A 24,546-nucleotide genomic window follows, 5' to 3' on the forward strand; every position below is an offset into this window, starting at 1 on the left:
GAGAGCCACGTGCATGATCAGAGGGCAGGAGAACAGGCCTCATGATGAGAGGCTGAGAGCGATGGGACTTTTAAGCCTGGAAAAGCGCAGGCTTGGGGGGGACCTGGTGGCTGCCTATAAGTATATAAGGCATGTTCACCAGGATCTGGGGGAATGACTATTCACCAGAGCGCCCCAAGGGATGACAAGGTCAAACAGTCACAAACTCCTCCAAGACCGTTTCAAGCTGGACATAAGGAAGAACTTTACTGTTTGAGCTCCAAAGCCCTGGAACAGACTGCCTCCAGAGGTGATGCAAGCACCTACTCTGGACTCCTTTAAGAGACATTTGGGTGTTTATCTTGCTGGGATCCTTTGCCCCAGCTGACTTCCTGCCCCTGGGGCAGGGGGCTAGACTCGATCTTCCGAGGTCCTTTCCAACCCTAATGTCTACGAAATCTATGCAAGTTATTATAATAAGATCCCCCAACATAGAACTCTAGCTGTTGCAGTCAAGCCCTTAGCATTGTGGCAGGGCAGTTAGTTTTAACGAGCTCTAATTGGTGCTCCTACAACCTGCAGTGTCCTTTCTCTGCAGCTCAGGGGCTCTCATGAGCTTCCTTTCTAAACTGGAAACACATTAAAGCAAAGCTCCCCCACTTTGACCTGACTCCACATATGTTGGGGTGAGTGAAGGACTGTGCAATGGGTGAAAGCACAAGAGCACTGCAATAAAATTAAGAAGTTTTGGAAAGCTGTTGATCAAACTGTAGAACTGATTGCACTACTGGCTGCAAGCTGTAGTAACTAAAACCAAGTTGCAAGGCAGCAAGAGCTGGTGAGAGAGGAGAAAAACGCAGCAGAGTGAAACAGCTTTCTCTGGTGCAGGGCTCTTGGCTTCTCTTTTTCTCTCACTCTGAGGTTTACAAAGACCAGCACAGGCACTACCCAACCTTCCTGATTTGCATCAGCCGGAGCTATCATTGTTAATCCAGTTTGTTAAGGACTAGCTGTGTCTGGGGCAAGACCTACTCTCCCCATGCTTTGGACAGGTCAGCTCTGGGACTGGCACTGACCCTCCTGCCAGATGTCTCTGCTGCCAGAATGAACAGCTGTTTGCTTGGTTTCTGTTCCTTTGTTATTGTCATTGCCTTTTCCCAGCCTTGATTTTCTCATGGCTTCTGCAGCCCAAAGCTCAGGGCAGTGAATTTCCCCAGGAGACTCTGAACCGGCAGTTCAAAGGGCACTGAGATGTGGATAATGTGTTCTAGAGATGCTTATGAGTTGCAGGATCTCAGTCCAGTTCCTAGAGGACAAATGTCCAGGTTGGACCACCATCAGAACAGCCACTAATAATATCCAGATATTATTCAACTACTTTACAAAGGATATCTTATCTCAAACAGCTTTACAAAGGTCATCTTCCCCATTTTATAGGTGGAGAAACTAAGTGCTCAAGGTCATGCAGTAGCCCAATGGCAGAGCTTAGAACAGAGCTCCAGATCTCCAGTATCACTAGCCAGGTCTCTATCCACCCCTGCTTTCCTAAGATCCTTTCCTATCCATAGAGATCTTCCTGTCTCACCATCAGCTGGCTACCTTGCCAGAAGTCTCAGGACAGAAAGTGAGGACTATACAGCTTGCAGAGAATAAACTCCCCTCTTAACTCTACTGGGCAGCCCTTCTCTCCAGTACAATATTGAGACCTTGTATTTTGGAACTCACCATCACACTGTGCAAAAGAATAGCTTAGTAAGTTGTGTGTTTATTTATATGAACAATAGCAGCCTCTCCAGTGACAGCAGCTAGGACAAAGCTTATGAAAGCAAACCCTCACGCTTAAGGTTCAATACCAGCCTGAGGTTAAGAAAAGAAATATCTAGGCAACAGAATTACACTTAAAAAATAATACAAGATGAGGTGTTGTGGGAAAGGGAAGAAGTCTCTCTTGTTCTTCTGGAGAACCAGCCATTGCCATGAACAATGGATACAGTAATTTCTGTTCCCTTAACCATTACTCTGGAACAGTTGCTGCTGTAATCCTAGCAAGCAAGTCACGAGTGAACAGGCTGCTTGCTCTAGGCAGGGGTGCTTACCTCCATTGTCAGTCCGTTTTAGGGCTCCATCTTTGTGAGGACACAGCTCACATCTCTTGAAATCAAGCAGAAACAACAACGTTAGAATGATTCTCAGGAACAGAGGCTGGAAACAGAAGTGATCTCATTTAGTGCACAGCTGGATTACAGGAATAGTGTTTTTTTAGTTCTTTCTGGGAGATAGAGGGAGGAAAGGACAGCAAATGGTAAGGGTCAGGAGGCTACTCCACAGCAGAGACAGATACTATTGTGTCTGCACTACCACTGCTGCAGTTACACCCAGGAAGTCCCTTAAACCATTAGGATTAGGACCCAGATGCCCAATTGATGTAAATGAGTGAGGTTCTAGTTGACTTCAGTGAGTCCTATGGTGATTTATACTGAGGATTTAGGCTGAGGATTTAACTCACGGTCACTTTTCTTCTGCCTCAGCTATGATAACATGGTTGGCAGAAAAAAGATAGCACAGATGATACGGTCTTTTTTGGTTGTTGGTCCAACCTCAGTCAGTAGTCATCACAAGTTATTTCTTGGTGGGCCATGTGAAATGAATTTGGTTGCTCCCAGCTCAAAGGCATGCAAAACCATCCACAGAGAACAATTCATTCAAATAATCTTGCTCCTTTTTCTATTCATGAATTATCACAAATTATTTGTATAAATATAACGGCTGTTATGATGCTATTTCCCAGCTGCACATTACTTGCAAAACGCTCTCAGCAGTCATTGCTTTGAGCATTTTCACTGGTTAAATTCATGCCTGAGTAGAAAGCCAACGTGTCACTCAATTCCCACTGGGCTGAAGTTATACACACATCATCCCTTTTGTGCTAGAATTTCGTTCTAGTTCCAGTACATCAGCATGACCAACTCATGCTTTGTCTTGCTTTGTTTTTATCAGGAGCATCCTGAGATATGGTGTCTATCTTAACGCCCCACCTTTTGGAGTCAGAGGATTATATGTATTTATTGTTTTTTGTTTGTTTGTTTTTTTTTAATATCAGTGGTTAGCTTTTGGGACAGTGAAGAAAAACTGGAAAACATAACTCAGAAAGCAAAAAGCAAGAGGCCCAAGTCATCATCATCATTAATAATAATAATAATAATAATAATATTTTAAAAGCAATATTACAATTTTGGAGGGTCTGACACACGGTTTGAGTGCTTGGGGTCGACACCCCTGTAAATAGTGCTTACACTTTATGTTCTTACCACAGGGCTGAATTTCACCCTTCTTGTAGGGTGGTGTCAAGAATAGGACTCAAACCCGGATGCAAAAGAAGAGAAGAGCAAGCCCTACCCTGCACTTGCAACTGGCCCAGTGGCTGTTACCTGCTCCTTTCTCCCTCTTTTCCCCTAGCTGATCACTGTGGCACCTCAGGGGGTGAGCCCAGGATACCCCTGGATGAGTTGTGCTCTCTTTTCTGGGTCTGCTCTTCACAACTCTTTGTGCTTGGGGGAACAGTAAAATGGGGATGGCCTCGAGAGTGAAATGAGCTTAAAGGAAAGGGAACAGAGAAACCTCCCCCCAGAAGTGGAAGAACTGCTTTGTAAAGACCCCAGCCCCAGCAGTAATACAAATTTGTGGCGAGGGGCACCGAGCCCAGCCCAACAGCTAGTGAAAGGACGGGCTGAGAGGGTAGCAGAAAAGAGGCTTGGGCCATCCACTCAGCACTCCCAGGCATGGGCCCCAGCCACCAATTCCCTCCTTGCAACTGCTTTGATGGCCTTCCTAGTCCGCTGTACATCCCTGAAGAAGGAGGAGGAGGAACCAGGCTGCTGGGGACAGTGTTGGGACAAAGGACAGCCCAAATGGAAGAGGATGGATCACCCCGGAGAGCAACAGAGCAGCAGAGGAAAGCCCCCCACCCTGAGCCCTTGTGATAATGTGGGTTAGTTTATAAGGAAAGCAGAGCCTGGCTCAACAGCCCCAGTCTCAGCGAGAGGAATTGCCATGGGGGACAGCAGAAGAATGCCTCTGCCCTGAGCTGTTTCCACACCACTCCCAGACACAAGCCCCAGCTGTCAGCTCCATCCTCCCCACAGACTCGACAGACTTCCTGGGCCAGCTTCACATCTCTGCCTGTCTCTCCCTCTTCAGGGAAGCAGAAAAAGGAATCCCACTAATGAGGGCACTAGGGCAAAAGAGAGTGTGAGGGGATGGGGATCAGCAACCCCCCACGAGCAGAAGAGCTGTCAAGGAAATGCTGTCAGGCTGGCAAGGGAGGGGAGACCTGCCCAAACCCCTCCCCTGCCACACAGCAAGAAAAGTAGCCATGAGGGATCAGAGATTTGCTCACCAATGCACACCCTCATAGGGCTGAAAGCAATGGCCACACCGGACAACGGGAGCAAATGCCTTTTCCACAATGCAGCCTGCCTCAGGCACACAGCATTTGCTCAAGCATCCCCTGCCTCCCACCAGGCACACAGCATTTGCTCGAGCATCCCACCCAAGGTGAGTCCAGGTATTCATTCTTTTTCCACACTCATTTCTACCCCTGGCTATTTGTATCTGATTATTTGTATCACATGGCTGGACACATAGGTCACATGTTACTTTCCCTGCTCCATGGCTGGATGATCCGAGGTCCACAAAGAGCTTTCAAAAAGGTTATGAACATGGTTCTGGCCTGGACATTTAGGTGCCTTCATTTGTGTTCGTGACTCTTTTCCTGATAGGGAACAGTCTTCCTGGCTTGCTCTCATGTTTGTGAAGAGGGGTCACAGACCAAGCCAGATGAGAATTTTCTTTTTCCTCATTACAATGTAAATGAAAATGAAAAGTATCTCTCATTTTTGTTGATTAATTTATCGGGCTTTGGCAGAAATACTAAAACTCAGACAATATCCCTGCAAACAGACGGCTTTGGGGAAATTGTCCATTTTGTAAAAAAGACATTTTTTAACAAAACTGTTTCAACAGAAAATGTTTGTGCAGCTCTAGTTCTGGATGCTCTCAAAATGAACCAGTGGGTTGCACCCCAGTGAGTATTCATGGATACGAGATTCTTGTTTGTTTGCATTTGTTGTATTTACCCAGCTCTAGTGATTCACTGCTCTATGGAGCAGGTGTCCTGAGCTACACAATTCATCATAACACTTTGTAATTTGCCTTGTATTAGAGCCCTCAGCAAAAACTGCCACTGTTGAAGCATGCATAAATACTGAACTCCTCTCGGCCCCCTGGGGTAGTGCTGCTAGAACAGGCCTGAGGTCTCTTCTCCGTTGGGATTTTGCCACAGTGTAGACACAGTTTACATTAATACAACGCAATCTGAACCATGGCAGTTTAGCCCACTTCTAATAAGATGCAAGTCATGTAGCATCAGTGCAGGCTATGTCAGCACTAGGGGTTTGTAACAGGGTAGCTATACTGGTAGATAAACTCCTAAAGCCTGATTCTCCATTGCTATTACCATGCACGTAGCATTGTCTTTTGCACCACAGCAACTAGGTGCATGTTGCTGCCATTCTGGTTGGCTTTGTGTTTTGCACCCACTTTGAATTGGTCCCTACAACATAACTATTACTTGTGTTATGGGTTTGCATAGCACCTAGCAACTTGAAGATCCGGATCTCTGATTTCAACCCTCAGGCACTACTGTAACAAAAATAATAAAATACAGGTAGCTCTTGCTGCTCTTGCTTACACTGTACGTGTGCTTTAGACAAACAGGAGAATTGAGTCCCTAGGGCTTTTGACCTTACTAAATCCATGTGAAATTATAGCAAATAATTAGAAATAAGAAACAGGCCAACTCCCTCAGCAATTAGTGTCCCCACTGCAAATATACCATTGCCAGTGGATGTTGATCTGGTATATGAATAGCCATAGGCTGCATTTCCACATAGCTGTTTACTAGGCCCAGACTGCTAGGGCACTGTAGAGTTTGGTCCCAGGATTCCTGCGGAAAGCCTGGCAAAGCCAAGATAGAAGAAGAACGGGGTTAACTACAGCACTGTACTAAGAAATTTGCACTTGAAAAGGCCCCTCCACTCTCCCCCCAGCCCCTCAGATCAAAGCAGCTCTCCCACCACGCGATTAGCAAAGCTCTGATGGTAACAAGAGGGGTTAACAGCTCTGTAGGCCCCACACAAGACTTTTAATAGCCCTGCTTCTAAAAGACAGCTAAAGCCTTCACATGATCCCCTCACATGAGTGCCCTCTGGCCATTGCAGCTCGCTGGGCTTCCTAGACAATTTGATTACAAAGTGGATGGGTTTTCAGTTGCTTACTGTAAGTACAATAATGTCCACAGCATCCTTTAGAGACCTGAGCATTTGAGGAGAGGGTTAGGAGCAGGGATTAACAATACCTTTTCCTTTTATTCAACCTATATGGTCTAGTCTAGTCTCCTGAGTTCTCTTTCTAGCTCTGGGAGAAGAGAAGTGCCTGTTGATTAAAACAGAAGGTAGGACTTCTGTTTTTCTTCCCTTGAACAGGGCTATATAACCTTGTGGTTAAACTCAGTGACTGGGAAACTTCTGGGTTTTCTTCCCGGAGAGGAAGTGGAATCTAGCTGACAAAGCAGAGGTGTGGGATTCAGGTAACCTTAGTTGTAAAACACTGGGAAAGTGTCAAACTATTTCCTTGGCCAAGGTTCCCTTGTAAAGCAGAAGTATTAATATTTACCTCATTCAGGTTTTTGATTAAGTCAATGTTGTGAAGTGCTTTGATATTCACATATGAGGAAAATAGTATATTATGAAGAAAACTGATTAAACACAATGTACGATTAGACTGTTATTTCTCAGTGAAGTTCAGCTGAGAGTGCCAGCCACTGTCAGTGAGATATGAATGCCAATGCATCCTGCCACTGGGAAAACAATACTTTGCACAGGTAGAATAGCATTTTTCATCTCAGGCTGTAAAAGCACTTTCCACAAACAGATACGTCTCTTTTTACAGCTGGGGCAGCCGATGGATAGATGCAGTGGCACCTTAGAAGTGTAACAAAGCCTTTTCCTCTGAGTCTTGGTAGACTAACTTACCCACCAGGCTTTGCAGTGGGTAAAGTGACTCAGAGCTAGGCATACAAGTCGTAAGAGCTGACTCAGTTCCCTTGTTCTGACCATACTGTTTCCTACATCAAAGGACTAGACTCTTTCTAAGTATTTACCCATCTGTGCATCTGTTGCTATGACTGCTGAAGTCTAACTCAAAAGGTGAAGGATTTGGATAGGAAATCATCCCCAGCTCTTCCGAGGAAGGAAGATTATTACTGTCCAGTTATTATGGTGGAATGTCACACGACAGAATGGCATCGCTGAAGCCCACCACGCATTGTCTAACAGATTTCACTGAAAGCGAGTCAAATGAGGAACCACCTGCAGGGCCTTTGTCCTCTTGATGTCTGGAAGGCGGGTTGAAGGGCATATTCTGCTGCTGAAATATTACAATCCTTGCAAGAAGCACAGGTGAGGAGGACTTGTGTGTGCATGCATTATTTCAGCTTAGACATTGTTTGAATTGTAACGAACATAGCAGAGCTTCCTTTCTTCTGCACTGGGGGCGGAGGAGGGACATGAAATCAGAATTACCATTCCTGTCTGACCCTCTGCTAAGAAATAATTTGCATGATGTTAAACCACCCTGAGGCATATTTCATCTGCTTTACCACAGAAAACAGCATTTCTCAGTGCTCAGACCTGGGGTCTGAGAGTCTGGTCTTGTTCGCACTGCCAGTTCTAACAGGGGTATGAGCTAATGCAAGCCAGGAGGCATAACTTTTATACATAATTCTTCCACTTATTCACCTTTGCCAAGTCACTTCATTTCTGTGTATCCATCAGTAAAACAAGTAGAGTTATTATTTGCATTGCAGTAGTTTATGTCAGCCCCACTTGGAATTGGGGGCACTGTTGTACTAGGTACTATACAGATACATATTAAAGGGTCATCTACTTCGGTTCATGAAATATGTGATTTAAAATTTAGTTACTCCAGTCCAAAAGGCAGTGTGGACATTTGTTTGTGCAGGACTTCTCTACACATAAAAGTCACAGCAGTTAAATTGTTTTTTAAATGCATTTAATTAACCCAGTGTAAGCTCCTGTGCAGACATTCTTATTTCAGCTTAAACTAATTCCTAGGATAAGGCCACAAGAACAAGGTAACACAAGGTAAGCCAGGGTGTAAAATTACAGTGTGTTAGCAGTAAATATGAGATACCTTGCCCCCCTTAAATTCACTTTCATTTATCATGGACTAAGGGCATGCACGTGAACAGTTATCACAACATAGCTGCACACTGTAAAGTCAAACCTGGATTTACCTTGTGTTAGCTTGTTTATGTACTTGTAAGAGTGCTTGCAAGAGAAGTCAATGCAGGGTCACTAGTACAACGTAAATTCATTCCTGGGGTCACTTCTCCAAAGTTAAATGAGTACAATTTTCTCACTGATTTAATCAAACAAATTAAATGTTGTATGTTGATGCTTAAATTGGTTTAAATCTGTTTTGTATTGGGTTAACTTGTTACTATTTACAAGGACAAGCTAAATTGATGTAACTAGTTTTAAACCAATATAAGTGTGTCCTCAGATGGGTTTGTGCTAATTTAATTTCAACTGGTACAATTTCGATACATTGACTACTTCTAGGAACATCTTTAAGCTAAACCAAAACAAAAACCTCTTAAATCAAACAGAGTGTCTATATGGGGGCTTTATACCAATTTTATCATTTAAAAAACCACATGATTTAGCAAGGCCTAAAAGACAGCCCCTGTCCTAATGATTTTTTTCTTTTTTGCTTTACAAGGGTGATGCCAGAATTAATTAATGAGCCCTTGTAAAGTGCTGTAGGACTGCTAAGTTGCTACTGAGCCTCAAACTGAATTGAGGGCAAGGTGTCTAGAATTCTTTCTATAGTTTTACACACTACCTGAACTATGTCAGCTTCATCCACACATGAACGCAGACACCCATGCATGCACACACCCATCCCATACTTGCTAACCTTGTGGGGAGGGGTGATGAAAGGGAAAAAGAAATATGGGGGTCTCTTTTTAGAGACTAACCATAATCTATGGAGGGTGTTGGGAGGCCAGAGATAAAGGTTATCAGCCCCTACCAACCTACTCATAAAAATGCTTGTGCAGCACTTTTCACCCCTGCATCTCAAAGCACTGCACAAATGTTGGTCAATATAATTTTGCTTACTAGAGAATAGGGAAACTGAACAAGGGAGTTAGGCAGCTCAGTATAAGGTGAGGAGACAGAATGACTTGCCCAGGGTCATGCCCAGGGTTAGGAACAGAGCTTGGAGTTGAACCTGACTCTCCTGAGTAACTGTACACTGCAGCCCTCACCAGGGAACTACACAATGCTTTCCCAAGAAACAGAGGAGAAAAAAATAGTCTATGCAATATAAGGACAAAGTATGGCTCATACTTACCACCCGGGCGGCTCTCTCTTGTGACTCACATTTTCGACAGAACCAGGGTCCAGTGGGAACCTGGACAATTCCATAGCAAGCTGAAAGAAAAGTAGGAGATGGTCATATGGCTTATTTTTCACTGCTCATTGAATATAAACTGTTTTCTATGATTATAAAAAGGGGATGTTCCAGCCTAAGCAACGCTTTAAACAACAGGACCATAATACAAGATCATAAATTAACATTAAACAGTAGCTTCCCCACCACACCCCTACCCTCTAGCAGCAGAACTCTACCCTCTCAAGATACCAAGCTCCCTCTCCTGCCACCACAAGTCTCTCACAGAACATCTTTTGGCTTTGATCACACCTGCAAATTAGAGTACTATGGAAAAAGTCAGCTTGAAACGAATCTGAAGCTTAAAAGGAACAATTAGCACATCTAGTTTGACCCCCACCATGTAATATAGACTGTAGAATTTCATCCAGTCCACATAGGCACAGGGTAGTGAAATACCAGTAACTTGTCTATGTTTGCACAAGAGCTTGGACTATAACCCAGGTCTTAAAACTCCTAGGCCCATCATCCCTTCATCAGTGAACCAGTCTTCAGTAGCAGTAGCTCTGGGCAGGTAGGGAGAGGCAGGAGACAAAAAAAACCCCAACCAAGATCCCACAGCTGGGAACTAGATTTTCAGGACAGTTCAGTCCCTAAATAAGTGACCACATTTTCCAAAATGCTCAGAACTCAGCAGCTTCCATGATGACACTCTTAGTCAGACTTTTATCAAAAGACTTCATGCCCCAATATGAAGAAAATGTCTGAAAATGTAGCCTAAAGGGAAGCTGAGTTATCTGGAGAACCTTCCTCTGATTCTGCCCAGAATAGGGTGGATAGAGTGCTTATAGCTTCTTGCTCCCTGTGCTAACCAATTTCAACCCTGCCAGTTCCCACTTTATTTATTAGATTCAAGGTACTTAAAAATATGCCTATCCAAGGCTGTAGGCACCCTAACTATTGTTAGCAATACAATAGGATCCCAGCAGCATGAAAGGAATCATTTTAATGGGCACTCAGCCAGCCAGACACCTACAGATACTCTTTTATACCCCTTCATTACTGTAAGAACCTAACATTAGACTTTTCCATAAGCCATGTCCAACAGATGTCTTTTTGCAGCATGCCTGGAAGGTCACCAACTTTGGGCTGTTTCAGAGCAATGTTGGGAGCAGGTTCCACTTTAACATAATAGCCTCTAGCTCATATCCAGGCAAATTTGAACAAACCTTTCCCCCAGCAGTCTTTGGTTTTGCCATCATTGCTGATTGTTGCAAGATCTCTCTGTGCAAACAAAAGCTCTCTCTTTTCCATAATCAGCCTGTTTCCTTTCTGTGATGATGGGACAGTACAGACTCTGGGCTACTAGTCCTATACAAGGATTGGTAGTGTCACTTGAGGACACCCTGACTTTTTCAGCCACCCCCTGCCAAACCCAGCCAAGGAATGGCCTTGATGGGTCCTGAAGGACCTTCTGGCTCTGAGAGGATGCTGGCTCCAATGCCACTAAAGCAGGTGCGTCTAAAGCTACAGAAGCAAAGCAAAGACAGGGGTAAAGGGTGAAATAATTCATGCTTCAGCCACTAAGACAGAACAAATTACATCCTCTTTATTCCACCTCCAAATCTGAGCTGACAGTTGGGGTGGAATCCCAGTCGCTCAAGATACTTGAAACTAGGTTCGACAGAGCATCTGAAAATATATTGCTGCAAGCAATTTTGTGATGGTCCCTTGGGGATTGACAAACATGACCCCAGTTGGTTTTTTTCCTCTCTCTAATGCCTGTGATTTTATGTGAACCAGAAAAAAAATGTGGTGATGGAATTAAACCAAAAGGGCTGGCTCACTCAACGATGAGCCAAGGCATACACATAAGAAAATAGAAACTGTATAAAAGCAATGATAGAGGAGCCTGCCTTGGGTCCATCTTTAGCAATGGGCTTTGGGCCAGAAGCAAGCACTCAGCTGGAGACATTATTCGTTTCTGTACCCATTGCTTCAAGAAGAAAGAAAAGAAGGAAGAATAACAACTGCACGGAGTTGAAAATATTAATTTGCCATTTTGATTAGATTTTTGTTGACATTTAGAGTTCTGATGGAAGGGAAGAAACTAAATGTTCATGATTCTTTGCACAAAATATCATAACCTTTTTTTTTACTAGTTTTAATGCAAAGCTTTGAAGTAAGCTCAAAAATAGCTTTTTGCCCCTTTGTTTTATTCAGGAGATCATTTCAAACACTAAACATGATTTTGCCAATATTCAGGAAGTACAAAGAGAGAAACTAACAGATTAACAGGTGGTATTTTGCCTCAGTAAGAATTAAAAGCGAACCAAAACCACACCACAATGCCAACTCTATGGGAGAGGATAATGCTTTCAGATTTCATCTAGGATATACTTGAAGTTACTAGCACTTGAAGGAGGCCTCCAAGTTCTAAAGATCTTGCTGGGTGTATTTAATAGGCTGCTCCATGACTATGACTTTCTTAAATAAAAAGTGCTTTGCAAACCCAACCAAAATCAAATGCTATATGCTTGCTCTGCCATTGCCACAGCAAATAGAAAACACACAGTCTCAACACCTGTGCCAGCCTGAAAACAGAGATACCCTGAAAGGATAAAAGCACTGTTCTTGTTTGCAAATGAAAGCATCTTGGTTCATTTAGGGAGTGGGGTTGCAGATGCCACTGCCCTTCATTTTTATCCGGTAATCACTCATAAAAAAAATGTCTTGAAGCTTCTGGTATTACACATAATGGGAAGTAGGAGAATTATATCAGTGATGTTAAAACAACCTGGTGTAATTATGAAGGGACTTGCAGCAGAATGGAGTGGGGTTAGGGCCTCCCGGAATAAACTGTTTTATGACAGGAGACAGCCAAGCATTAGTTCTGCCTTCGAGATTTCCCCTGCAAGCTTCACATCCTCTGTTTAACTCCCCTTTGCTCACCTGGTTGCAAATTACCTCTTATTACAGGTGTGAGCCTGGATGTGACAACCACATACATCTCAGGAGAAAGCCCAACCTCCAAACTCAAAGCAACGCAGCATATTATTGAAGTTGAGGGAAGGGCACGAGTGCGTGCGCACACACACACACACACACACCTGGCTTTGCCTGGTGATATGGGCAGGGGGTTGCCTACAGAAAGAGGATAGATAAATACTGGCATATGGACATGATCAGGATAGATCCAAAACCTGACAGATACCAGATGAGACAGGATAATTATTGCTTAACCTTATCAAGCAAGCACTTCCTCAGTTTTGCAGCCTCTTTCCTTCTGCTAGATTTAAACCAAACCAAAGCAAATGTGCGTGCGCGTGCACACACACACACACACATATACATACACACATACACATACATACACACATATACGCACCTGCATATACACACATATATATGTGCATGCATGTGCACACATACATATACATACACACATACACATGTACACACACATATATGCAAATACACACATGCATACACACATATACTCATGTATAGGCACATGTACACACACATACATATATATACACATACATACATGTACACATATGCACACATGTATACATATACTCATGCATAGGCACATATACACAGAGACACACATACACATACACACATGTATACACAAAGATGTACACAGGTACACATACCCCCGTATACACACATACACAGACACACGCACACAAGGATGGATGCACGCACACGCACACACACACACGTGCACACGCACTCTGCTGCTTCCGAGATCTGACTGCGCAAACTTTCCGGTCCAAGCCCGCTGCAAGAGTGCAAAGTGATTTAAACATGCAAATGATCCTTATCTCGAGGGCGATGTGTGGGGGGTTGTTTCCTCCCCGCCTCGGAGGATGCGGCCCGGGGGCGGGGGGGAGTGCCTGCAGCCATGTGCGGCCGCGAGCAGCACCAGCCCTGGCCAGGAGAGCTGGCTTCACTCCTCCGCAGCCTCCTGCCCCACGTTCATCATCTGCCAGCGCAGCCCCTGCCCCTGCCCCTGCCCCTGCCCGCCAAGAGCCGCCGTGTCCCTCCCTGCAGCCGCCCCGGGCCGGGGCAGCCCGCGAGAGCCGGCAGCAGCCCGGAAGGAAGCGGGAGGAGCTGCCAGAGGTCAGCGCTGTCTGGCCGAGCCCCCCGGAGCCCTCGCGGGCGACATCGCAGCGCAGGAGCCGCCGCGGGTCATAAATAGCTCCCGGCCGCTGCCGCCGGCCCGGCCTGGCCTGGCCCGGCCCGCCGACAGATCGCGGGGCTCGGCCCCCGCCTCCCACCTGGGCAGCGCCCCCCGCCCCGCCCGCCCCGCGCGGCCCGGCCCGGCCCGGCCCGTTATTCGGAACAATAGGAATACAACAAAGCTTCGCGCCCCCCCTCCCCCCGCCCCGCGCAGAGGGCCCGGATCCTGGCAGCGCCGCTCGGTGCCCGCGGGGCCGGGGCGGGAGCGGGGCCGGCTCCCCTTGTCCGCCCGCCCGCCCGCCCGCCCGCCGGCGCCGAGCCCCAGCCCTGCCCGCGGGCTCCGGCTTGTTTTCTTCCTTCTGCTGCCGATCGCTTACCTTGATGCACGGCCACGTTACACCCGTGTCCATCGCAGTACACCAGCGGGTTCTCCGCCCAGCCCCTCTCATCAGAACAGACACAGCAGCCTCCCACCATCTCCTTCATACTTCCATGAGGGTTTCCTTTTCCCCACCCCCCCTCCTCCGGCAGACACTCCTCCTCCTCTGACCTCCTTTCTTCCCCCCTGGTTTTTTCTTTCTTTCTTTCTTTCTTTCTTTCTTTCTTTCTTTCTTTTCTTTTTCTTTTTTCTTTTGCAGTCTGCCTTTCACACGGTTTCCACGGGCGGAGACAAGGGTCCGGGACCCCCGGCGTAAATCCACATTGTTACTGCTAGGAGACAATCAGCGGAGCCGGAGCTCGCCCGGGCTCAGGGGCTGGAGGGTGGCACATTCCCGTCTACACGTACTCTCTCGCTCGCGCTCGCTCGCTCTCTCTGTCTCGCATGCACACAGGCACACACACACACACACACACACACACACCGTACATGCAAGCTCCCCTGTCTCCAGTCTACACAGCAATCATGGCTGCGTAGTTTACATGCTCTTGTAAAATCTTAGGTTCAGGGATTGCAGCCTGGCTGGGTAGGGAGCATTTTTTGTTAGATTTTTTTTTTCCTTCTCCCCCCAGCCCCGCCCGCCACCCGCTCCTTTTGCTTTTTGCCCCCCTCTCCCCAAATAAACTGATCAGAAACCCAAATGCGCACCCGTGTGTGCAAAACTCTGGATTCTTGCCCACCCCAGTCAACATGGATATCTCCGGAGCGATCATTTAGGACCATTCCCCAAATCCTATTAGCTATACAATTCCTTTTTGACAGATAGGGGTTCTGCCAGCGCCACCGTCTGGCGTCTTTTAGACACTGGCTCTCAAAGAGTAGACATTTTTTAACTCTATTGTAGACAAGGTCCTTTGGGTAAACGTGATATCTTTTTACTACACCAACTAAATAGTCGGAAAAAATTGTTCTTTGCAAGCTTTCGGGCACACACGCTTTTCTTCAGGCATAGGGAGAGTCTGACAGTGTGTTGTGTTCTGGATAGAATAGAAACCAATATGCAAAATACAGACCCATATATCTGCATATTGGCTTCTGTTCCATCCAGGAGAACACAACACACCATCAGACTCTCCCTATGCCTGAAGGAAGGCGTTTGTGCCCAAAAGCTTGCAAAGAACAATTTTTCCAACTATTTAGCTGGTCTAATAAATGATATCACTGTGCAGGTCTACACGTCACTGTATGGTAATGTTGCTGTGGCGCCATGCTTTAGCACTTCCTTTTTGAAGTGCTAAAGCATGGCACAATAACTGCCTGTACTGCACCGTGCACACAGCATGTGGTTAGATTTTGCTGCTATGTTCCCATAGCAGTGCGCTAAAATGGGGGAGCATGCCGCTACAGCAATGTAGCCGCTGGTCACATGTAGACCCACATGATCACTACATTGCCATAGCACTCCATAGGATGACGTAGCACGTCGCTACATCACCATAGGGTGATTTGTAGACTTGCCCATATTTACCCAAAGAACCTTGTCTGCATATGTCCTTAGACCAGGGGTGGGCAAAATGTGGCCAGGGGCCAGATGCAGCCCACCAAACCATTCTATCTGGCCCAGGGGGCCCCTAAAAAATTTAGAAAATTAATATTGATCTGCCTGTCATGTGGCCCTCTATGGCTTGCCAAAACTCAGTAAGTGGCCCTCTGCCTGAAATAATTGTCCACCCCTGCCTTAGACCAACACAGCTACAACCCACACCTTTTAAACCTATTGGCACCTGTTTAGCTAAGGTATCTTTCCAAAGGAATGGGGAGAAAAATAGCCCTTTGAGTAGCACTGGGCATGTCTACACATTCATTAATGCACAGTGGTTACTGCACATTTAATTTAGTACTTGTATAACCAAGTACTAAATAAATGTGCAGTAACCAGAGTTACTGTACAGAAGCACCAGTGAACACCTTTTTAGTGACACTACTGTGCCGTAGCCTAACAATACTGTGCAGTAGCGTATTAGCACTTTTCATGCTGTGCAGTGTTATTAGGCTATTGCTCAGTTAACATCTTGTATAGACCCGCCCATTGGGACAGATATGTTACAGATCAAACCTAAACAGAAGATCAGAAAGCATCATAGTACAGGGTCTTCATAGAGTCCTTGTGCACTTTTAAGCTTTAATAACTTAGGTTGTGCACAAGGATTTTATGAAGACCCTGTATAAGAAGTAAAACTACATGGGATTAGATTACCATATTGCATGAGCAGCTAGAGGTGCACACTAAGACTAGTGCACTGTATACAGTCATGTAGTGGGATGTAGTCATTGCCCTGAGGTTCCTAAAGTAAAAATAAAAAGAGTGAGGCGAGAACCTGAAGAACAGCGACAGAAATAGCTGGCCTAAAGTTTTACAGCTGGTGGGAGCTAAGGATGAAACTGGGCCTGGGTGACTAGTGCCTCCTGAGTCTGGGGGTGCACCAGCAGAAGCTGGCGTCAGCAGTGGAGATGGGGCTGGCAAGCATCGCAGAAGCTGGCGGCGGTGTAGGCAGCAGGGACGGCCTTGTCGGTGGGGCACGTGTCACTCCATTCCTCCCCACCCCACAGTCGCCTATGAAACTGGGATCTCTTGATTTTCTGCCCAGTGACTTACCCAATTGACAACCCCGTCTGTAACAGAAAGCAGAGCACTAAAAGGTGGAGCGTGCAAAGTAATAGAACTTAGTTCAGGGAATGGTTTTGCAATGAGTTAGATGGTGCCTAGAGGAGCCCTCAGAATTAAATTCCATAACTATTATAGTAGTACAAGTTATGGCCCAGATTAGCTTGGGTAATGGAATGAAAAAGCACACGGTCAATAAAAAGACACTTTTAAGGTTGGGTAGTTTGCATTAATATTTCCAAGTTCCATTCATGTAAACCCTTGTTGTCGTGAAAAAGAAATAATGTACATTATAGCTGAGGAAGAGAATGCTGTATCTTGACTGGGAAGTTTAACCATGAAGTCACTGAACCGCAAGAAACCTTTTCTCTGATTCTTTGTGTGGCTTCCAAGCTTTAAGTACAGATAATCTTGGAAGTGCAGAAACTCCTGAGCAGAAGAAAAGCCCCTCTGAATTCCTACAAAGGCAGACATGTCAAAATCTTTGAGGCCAGTTATACAAACTTGAGTGGCCAAGAGTTCAGATCTTTGCTCCGGAGTCAGTCAGTGGAACTGTCAGTATTTCAGCAGAAATATAATAGTGGTTCTGGTTCTCCTCCTCTTATGGGTGTATATCCTGCCATTGATTTCAGTACAATTATTCCTGTTTTACAGTAGCGTAAATAAGAGGATAATCATGACAAATAGCAATTAGACTGGCAGCTCTTCTTTTTCTCGTCAAATATGGTTTTTCCAGTGGAGTAGGTGATCTATATATCCTTAATACAGTGCCTTAAAAAAATCTTTACATCAGACAGCAAAAAGGAAACCCATTCCAACAGCCCTAATAATCACCAGTTTAGCATCCTTTATATTGCACCTGTTCAAGCGTTACATCAAGGGGCTGGAAGGCAGACGGCTCCCCTAGAAGTTGCCTGCTGGGCTGCCGTCTTCCTTTTATTACATTCCTTTGAGAGTTACAGGGGCAGACAATACGTTCACCACATTGCTGGAAATTCACTGAGCCTTAGCTCACTTTTCTAGGAGGGTTCCCTCCCTCTGCCTTTTTCTTTCCCTTTTATCTATTGTGTTATAAACTTGTTTAAAAGAAAAAAAATCTGGCCAATTGCCTTTATAACCTGAAGGAGACACTTGTGGCTTAAAGTTGTTTTAGGCTGTAGGGCAAAATGCTAAACATCCTCTGTCCCCTGATGGTCTTGGTTCCAGTTGGCCATGCTAAGAGGCACTTGGACTTGAACTGAAATTTGCCTTCATGGGATAAAATCCCAATTTACATAACTAATCCCTATGGTGAGGAAAGGATAGGTCAGAAAGGAAAGAGCATGCCTGCATCTTAAGCAAAAGTAGGGTAAAGCTGTAACTGTGAAAACTAAGAGCTAAAGCTACCAAATTTATATTGTCCCTTTCGTATTTCCCCCACAGGTGTTTCACAATGGGCATGTCTACACATTCCTTAATTTGCTTTTGCTGATGTGCATTAAATTTAGTACTTTCATTGTGAGGTACTAGGAAAAAAGCGCATTATTTTAGTTTAATGCGCATTAGCAAAAGCGCACAGATTTTTTGTGATGCTTTAATGAACAAGAAAATAGGCTAATGCACATTAAAGCACACATGTAGACACGTCCACTATGTGGCTGTGTTTAGGGAAGAGGCTCTGTAAAACACATACAGATGCAAAAGAACTGAGCCTCTTGTGTATCTAAATCATAACTGCTGGCTTGACTTATAAAAACTGTTACGATTGCTAGCATGACAGAGATTAATACTCTAAGAGAAGTTGGATCCTTCTCTGGCACATGCATCATGCACATAATTGTTAACTTTGTCCTGAGTGTCAAGTGTCTTACTGGTGATCTCACACTCAGCTGGACTTTCAGAATTCACTTTGTGTTTCACTGGTATTTGAAAGCTATATCCTTTTACTTGTTGATGGAATGGCAGCGATATGAGAACTTTTAAGGTAAAATGAGCACAGTGCCCTGCAAAATCATATTTTCAGAGCTCAGCTGCACATTAACATACTTTTTGTGTTGTTCGTGCTGTAGCTACTTTATTTAAAAAAAACCCCATCAGTCATAATAGAAAAACAGGGGGGAGAAAGCCCTGTACAAGGATCAAATCACCTTAAACTTTGTTACAGCAAGTGCTTCAAAAGAGTTTCAACCTTTTCTGGACTAGACAAAGGACATTTAAGTCAAGCTTAACTAGTACCTGAAGTACATAAGTAAAGTGTCAAGGTAAGAATGTATTGGGCTTCCTGTGTTTGACGGACTGGCAATAGACTCACATATCCACATGATATCACAGTTCTCTTTCATAGCTTCTTCTAGGAATTAAAGCCATTCCTTATACCTAATATTGCCTTCAGGTCCTTCCTCTGTGGGGAAATGGGGGCCAGTGAAACTAGCACATGAAAGCGGCAGCAGTAAGAATCATTACCCATCTGATTCCAAGCAAGGCAGGTCTTGTCTACACAGGGGAAAGCAAATCTATGCCTCTCTATAATGAAGACATTTCTTCAAAGTAGTTTGCTCTGTCTGAGGTTTTGCCTCCTTCCACAAAGGCAGGTTGTAGGAAGAAGTGAATGTGAAGGGAAAAGTAATAACCTCTCCCTGAGTTACCGTCAGTGTCAGACTTCAGGAACTGCACCATCAAAGCATGAGCCTCTTATCACTTGAGCTAAGGAAGCAAATCCACTAGCTGGCAGCAGAACCTAGCTTCCTATCCTTGGTAAGGGCCATCTGCTAGAGATGGGCACGACAACTAGTGTTGCACACAGGGATGTTCTGCTCCTCCCACAATCAATGTATCCCTCTTGCTGCATCTCTAAAAAGTTCCTTCCTCAGTTCAGATCTGCAGTTTCTTTCCTCCCACCAAGATCTGGCAGTAATACTTCCTGTTCTTCACCATAAATGAGTGATATCACAAATGGGAGAATATACATGTTACTGAAGCTGAAAAAAGCTTCCCTTAAAATTTTGCCTATTAGTATTTCCTTCAAACCCCTTATTTCAGATCCTATTGTGAGCTGAGAGAAGTGAGCTCTGGTCCCAGCTCTGCCATCAACCAATTACAAGACACTGGGCAAATCGTGGTACTTCGTCCCCTTTTCCTTCTTATCTATTTAGGCTGCTAGCCCTTCGTAACAGGAACTGGCTATTATTCTATGCCTGTAAAGTGCCTGTGTCACCTGGGCCCTCTATGTATTACTTATAGTAGACCATTATTTGACCCCATCTTTCAATGTGACAATTTGAATCTTACTCATTTTTTTTTTTAAATCTCCCATATTCAGACTGTCCTAATTGGACAGCTCTGAGCTTCTGACTTTCTGTCCTGGTCAGGCTTATGTACTGGTTTGGCCAACATGTGGATGGCTCTTAAAAGACATAATTTTAAATCAATTTCTCCCTCTTTGCCTTTGTTTCCTGGCAATAATTAACCCATCCCCAATGTCAGACACAATTGGGGTGTCATAATCCCAAGATTTCCTTGACCCAGAGAATAAGAATATGGGGTATTACCACTGTAAAATGTGTTGAGATCGTCAATGCACAGTAATTTTTAAATTGTTCCATGTTATATAGGTCTCCAGAGAGCAGGACTCAGGGAATCCCAACTAAAGTCTCCAGAGCTCCTACTATCCTGCAGAGGGAAAGTTGGGCCCCTGAACTCTTGTTAGAAAAGCCAAAGTTTCTGTTTGAACAGGAACGTCTGCTATCTTTGTAATATATTGTTTTAAAAGGAAAAGCTAAGAACTTTGCCCCTATTTTGCATTAACCACACCCCCAAGAAACAACTCTGCTCTTTATCTTGGTCTTTTTCTCTGCCCTAAACAAATAAAACATTACCAACAAGATGCCAGATTTTATAGGATCACATACACTTTTAAATGATATTGTACTGATAAGTTAGAAGGCAACTGCACATTAGACTAGACCTCTAGATTAGTGTTCGGGTTTTATTAACAGGTTTACCTGTATGCCTGATGTCTCATGGGACAGGCCTTGTGTTATTCAGACACAGAAGAGTGCTCACAGCTTATTCAGGTAACTGTGCAGGGCACCAATAAACAGGATATATAGGTTCTAGACCAGCTGTTGGCAATGCAGAGTGCCCAAAACACCTGCAACCTCAACTGATAAGATGTTGGAGTGCCAGGGGCGGATGATGGGGGAGCTGCAAAGGGCCTGATCCTTGAGGTGGCAGTGCAGCCCAGGCTCTTTCTCTGCCATCCACTCTGAGGTGTACGTACCCAACAAAATGCCTTTGTGTGCCACAAACTGGCACCTGTGCCAGGGGTTGTCTACCCCTGTTCTAGACTTTACTTTGCTGCCAACTTCTTTGACTTTGGGTCAGTCATTTCCTCCCTTTATGCATCATTTTCCCATTCTGTAAAAGACCAATTCCTTTTTGCAAAGTCCTTTGAGCAGCATGCATGAAAAACACCATCTATGTGCAAGCTATTATTCATTAAACAATGTCATGAATGTATCTGAAAGGAAACAATGATGTCAGTATTGACTTCATAAGGAAACCATGTTGTTACCGACTTCTAAAGAAAATAAGGTAGTAACCAAAATATCTTAAATGTCTTCCTTTTACTTTAACCGCTTGAATCAAAAGATACAGTAGGCTACGTTTGCCTTGGTGCTTCTGAGTCATTCCAAACAATAAAGACAACGAATATAGTGCATGATCATCACACACAGGAATGTAACAAATTTGTTTGTGGTGTAACATTTCTCTCTTTTACAGAGGGGAATATTTTAAGTGGCTTTTTAATTAGTTTCATTTTCCTTCACATGTTAAACTGAGACTCCTACATTTTTGTAACCACTTTTCATTTTACCAGCCTACTTATCTTGCTGCCTTATCATACTAGGGAACTAAGAGCTCCTATAGGCCATGCACTAAGAAATAATTTTTCTGCTGCTAATTTTTTTCCAGAAAAGGAGAATGGGAGATTATCTGCATAAACAAGGGACATCCCCTTGTCAGGTGCAGTTTAATAAACTGAACAGGACATCCTTTTCCTTGTTCAAACTGGCTGCATCTATTTAGCTTGCACTTGTATATTTAGGCCATAAGAACACAATGAGAGGTTGCCCCAAGACATGGAACCTTGAAGCAAAAGTCTGGATGCAGCTGCCTTTGGGCATCTAGTAAATGTACAAGTAAATGGCTATTACAAGAAGAAATGACCTTGCCCTGGCCTGAAGTCCTCAAGGGATGGGCCTCATTGCAACTGAGGAAGAAGTGGTTAGCTACAGCAGATTTATCTCACTTCAAGGGACTGTACCATGTGTTCAAACTTCCCTTTTCTCAGTAAAGCTAAAGTTTCCCTGCTGATGTGTCCCGGACCTCAGGCTATAAGCACATGATACAAGCCTAGCCCTACTCTGACAGTGGAAAATGTACCTCTGGGTGAGTCAGGGCCAGTTTGCTCCCAATTTCAAATGCTTACCTTTCCATGCATAGCCTACTTGTTTTTAAGACTTTGGGCTGCCTGCTTGTCTGTGTACAGTTATCATCACAATGCACTTTGCTCCAGGTTTATGGCCTGAGTGTTGCCCCTCTATTTATGTGTCAATTCCATGAAGGAGTTTGCCTCTTAATGATCACTCCATTCCAGAATGAAAGGGAGTTTATCGTGGAATAATTGTCTTGTTTCTGAAGCAGAGTAGTTATTCCGAAGTCAAGTCACTCTGATTTTGGAAGGCAGTGTTCTTAATGAGAGTTATTATGGCATGACTGCAGCTATTGATATACCACTATAGTGATCTCTCTCTCTTCTTAGGCTCACAGGCCTATAATCGCCATAACTATTCTGCTATAGCTATGCAAGTTAATTTCCACTTGTAAAATAGTTCTAAGTCTAAATAACTTAGCACCTTTATGCCCTCTGCTCTGCTACGCTTGACGGATATATCCTTTAGCCCACACTGCCCAGTACCATCCTTGTGCCTAAAAGTTCATGTGTGTTTGGAACATCCTCCAAGAAACAATCCATGTCCTCATGGCTGACTTCCTCTATGAAATTTTTGCCCTCATCTCCCTCCTTCTCTCTCACACACTCCCATGCATTATGCTTAGCATTAGACTGTCAGCTTGTACTTTAAATGTAAGTGCTTTGGAATAGGGACCAACCTTTTATTGTCTGTTGGGCATTAGTTATTACAGCAGAGTCTAGTTTCACAGGAAGGTCTCCTAAGAACTAAGGTAACACAATAAATACAGAAATAAGTAACATTTATATAATTGATATAATTATTTCTGTACTACCAACAGGAATAATAATTGGCAGTCTCAGTGGCGAGGGCAAGAGCTGACCATGGAGATGTATTGGCCCCCCAAATGTCCCTTATGTAGACCCCAGAGAGATCTCATTTTGACAAGCAATGAGCTGGGAAACTGTGGATGAAGAGTATCCTTCATCTACCAGGGCTGTCAAGATGAGAACTCTTGACAGAGCTAAATTTTTCTTTCTTTCTTTTCCTTCCTTCTTTTTTCTTTCTTCCTTCTTGTCCACTTCATTTCTTTCTTTTTCTCCTTCCTTCCTTTTTCTTCTTTCTGTCTTTCTTTCACACGTGGAGATGGGTTGCAAATATGTGAAGAAGTGCCTTACACAGCCGCCCGCACAACGTTACTCAAGAAGGTGAGGAAAGCGGCCACACGGCAGGCACGGACACGCGGGTGCTGAGCGCCCCCTCATCTGCCCCCCTGCACCACTCTTGGAGCAGGTCCCTGCGATCCAGGCACAGCTCCGCCCTGCCCTGCCCTGCCGCGTCCCCGGCTCTGGTGGTCTTGGCGCTGGGCGGCTCTGATGTGTGGCGTCTCTCTCTGTGGTTTCTCTTTCGCCGGCTCTGGCAGCTCGCTGTCTCTCTGAAGAGCTGGGGCAGATCTGGCAAACAGAAAATTGTTTTCTCTCGCTCGCTCGCTCTCCCTCCCGCTGACCTCCCCCCGCCACCGCTACGAGGGGCTTGTGGGCTGGGCGCTGCCGAGCGGAAACTCGCCGCTCTGCGCAGGCTGCGCCGCGCCGCCCTGCCCTGCCCTCGCCTCCGCTCAGCCCCGGCCCGGCCTCGAGCCCCCGGGCCGCAGGGGCGGGAAGGGAAGGGGGGGGCGGGTTTCTCAGCATGTGGGAAACCCCCGTAAACCTATTGACAGGAAATGATCGGCGGCTTTTTTGGTACGTGGGTTCCGAGCTCCGAGCGCTGAGGTTCGAGCAACAACATCCTGCCGCTGCCGGGAGGAGGGGCCGAGGGCGAGGGCGGGGGCGCGGGGACGCGGCTCCTCTCGGCGGGGCCGGGCTGCGGGCGGCGCCCAGCGCGCCCCGACTTGGTCTCCGGGTCCAGAGCAACCCGGCGCCGCGGCTGGAGATCAGCGCACAAGCGAAGGGGGCTACTCCACTGCGCCGCCTTGCCAGGCCGGAGGGTTTCCACACAGACCCGCAAGGACCGGCGTGAAGGGGAGTGCAAAGACAGTGTGGAGCCACGGAGAAGCAGGGCTGGTCATCTAGTCCAGTGCTTCTCAACAGTTTTTGCACCAGGACTAGGGTTGTCTTCTGTCCTCTACTGATAACAAACCCCACACCTTCTGGAAGAGAAACATAGAGGGCGGAAAGGTGTGGGGTTTCATATCAATAGAGGACAGAGTAGCAGAAAACTGAGGACAGGGGACAGACTGTACTCTATGATGGCCACCGTGAGCATCACGTGCCCCCTGCCCCCCGTGGGGGGTGGCAAGCGCTGGCCAGCGGTCAGCAACCACCTGCAGCGACTGCCAGCAGGGG

The 24,546-nt window shown here is 45.4% G+C and overlaps 1 protein-coding gene and 1 long non-coding RNA gene across 6 annotated transcripts in view; both read right to left on the minus strand.

Moving 5' to 3' along the window:
* Positions 1-14,707, minus strand: part of MLLT6 (MLLT6, PHD finger containing) — a 94,409-nt gene extending 79,702 nt beyond the window's left edge. For 4 of the 5 annotated variants that reach the window (XM_019482562.2, XM_014603631.3, XM_019482563.2 and 1 more), the window contains exons 1-3: positions 14,085-14,706; positions 9,478-9,557; positions 2,076-2,130 (exon numbers count right to left, since the gene is read on the minus strand). In XM_019482562.2, coding sequence (XP_019338107.1) covers positions 2,076-2,130; positions 9,478-9,557; positions 14,085-14,193 — 244 coding nt within the window. In that variant the 5' untranslated portion in view covers positions 14,194-14,706. Of the gene's footprint in view, positions 1-2,075; positions 2,131-9,477; positions 9,558-14,084 lie in introns of all 5 variants that reach the window. The other variant, XM_019482564.2, reaches the window with a different exon arrangement.
* A 6,629-nt stretch (positions 14,708-21,336) lies between these two features.
* Positions 21,337-24,071, minus strand: LOC106739617 (uncharacterized). The gene is made up of 2 exons (XR_001372913.3): positions 23,912-24,071; positions 21,337-23,658 (listed from the first exon to the last, which is right to left on the minus strand). It is a non-coding gene; the product is annotated as an uncharacterized LOC106739617 (long non-coding RNA).
* Between the last annotated feature and the right edge of the window lie 475 nt (positions 24,072-24,546).

This window comes from Alligator mississippiensis, chromosome 4 (assembly GCF_030867095.1).
Source record: "Alligator mississippiensis isolate rAllMis1 chromosome 4, rAllMis1, whole genome shotgun sequence".
Lineage (NCBI taxonomy): Eukaryota > Metazoa > Chordata > Crocodylia > Alligatoridae > Alligator > Alligator mississippiensis.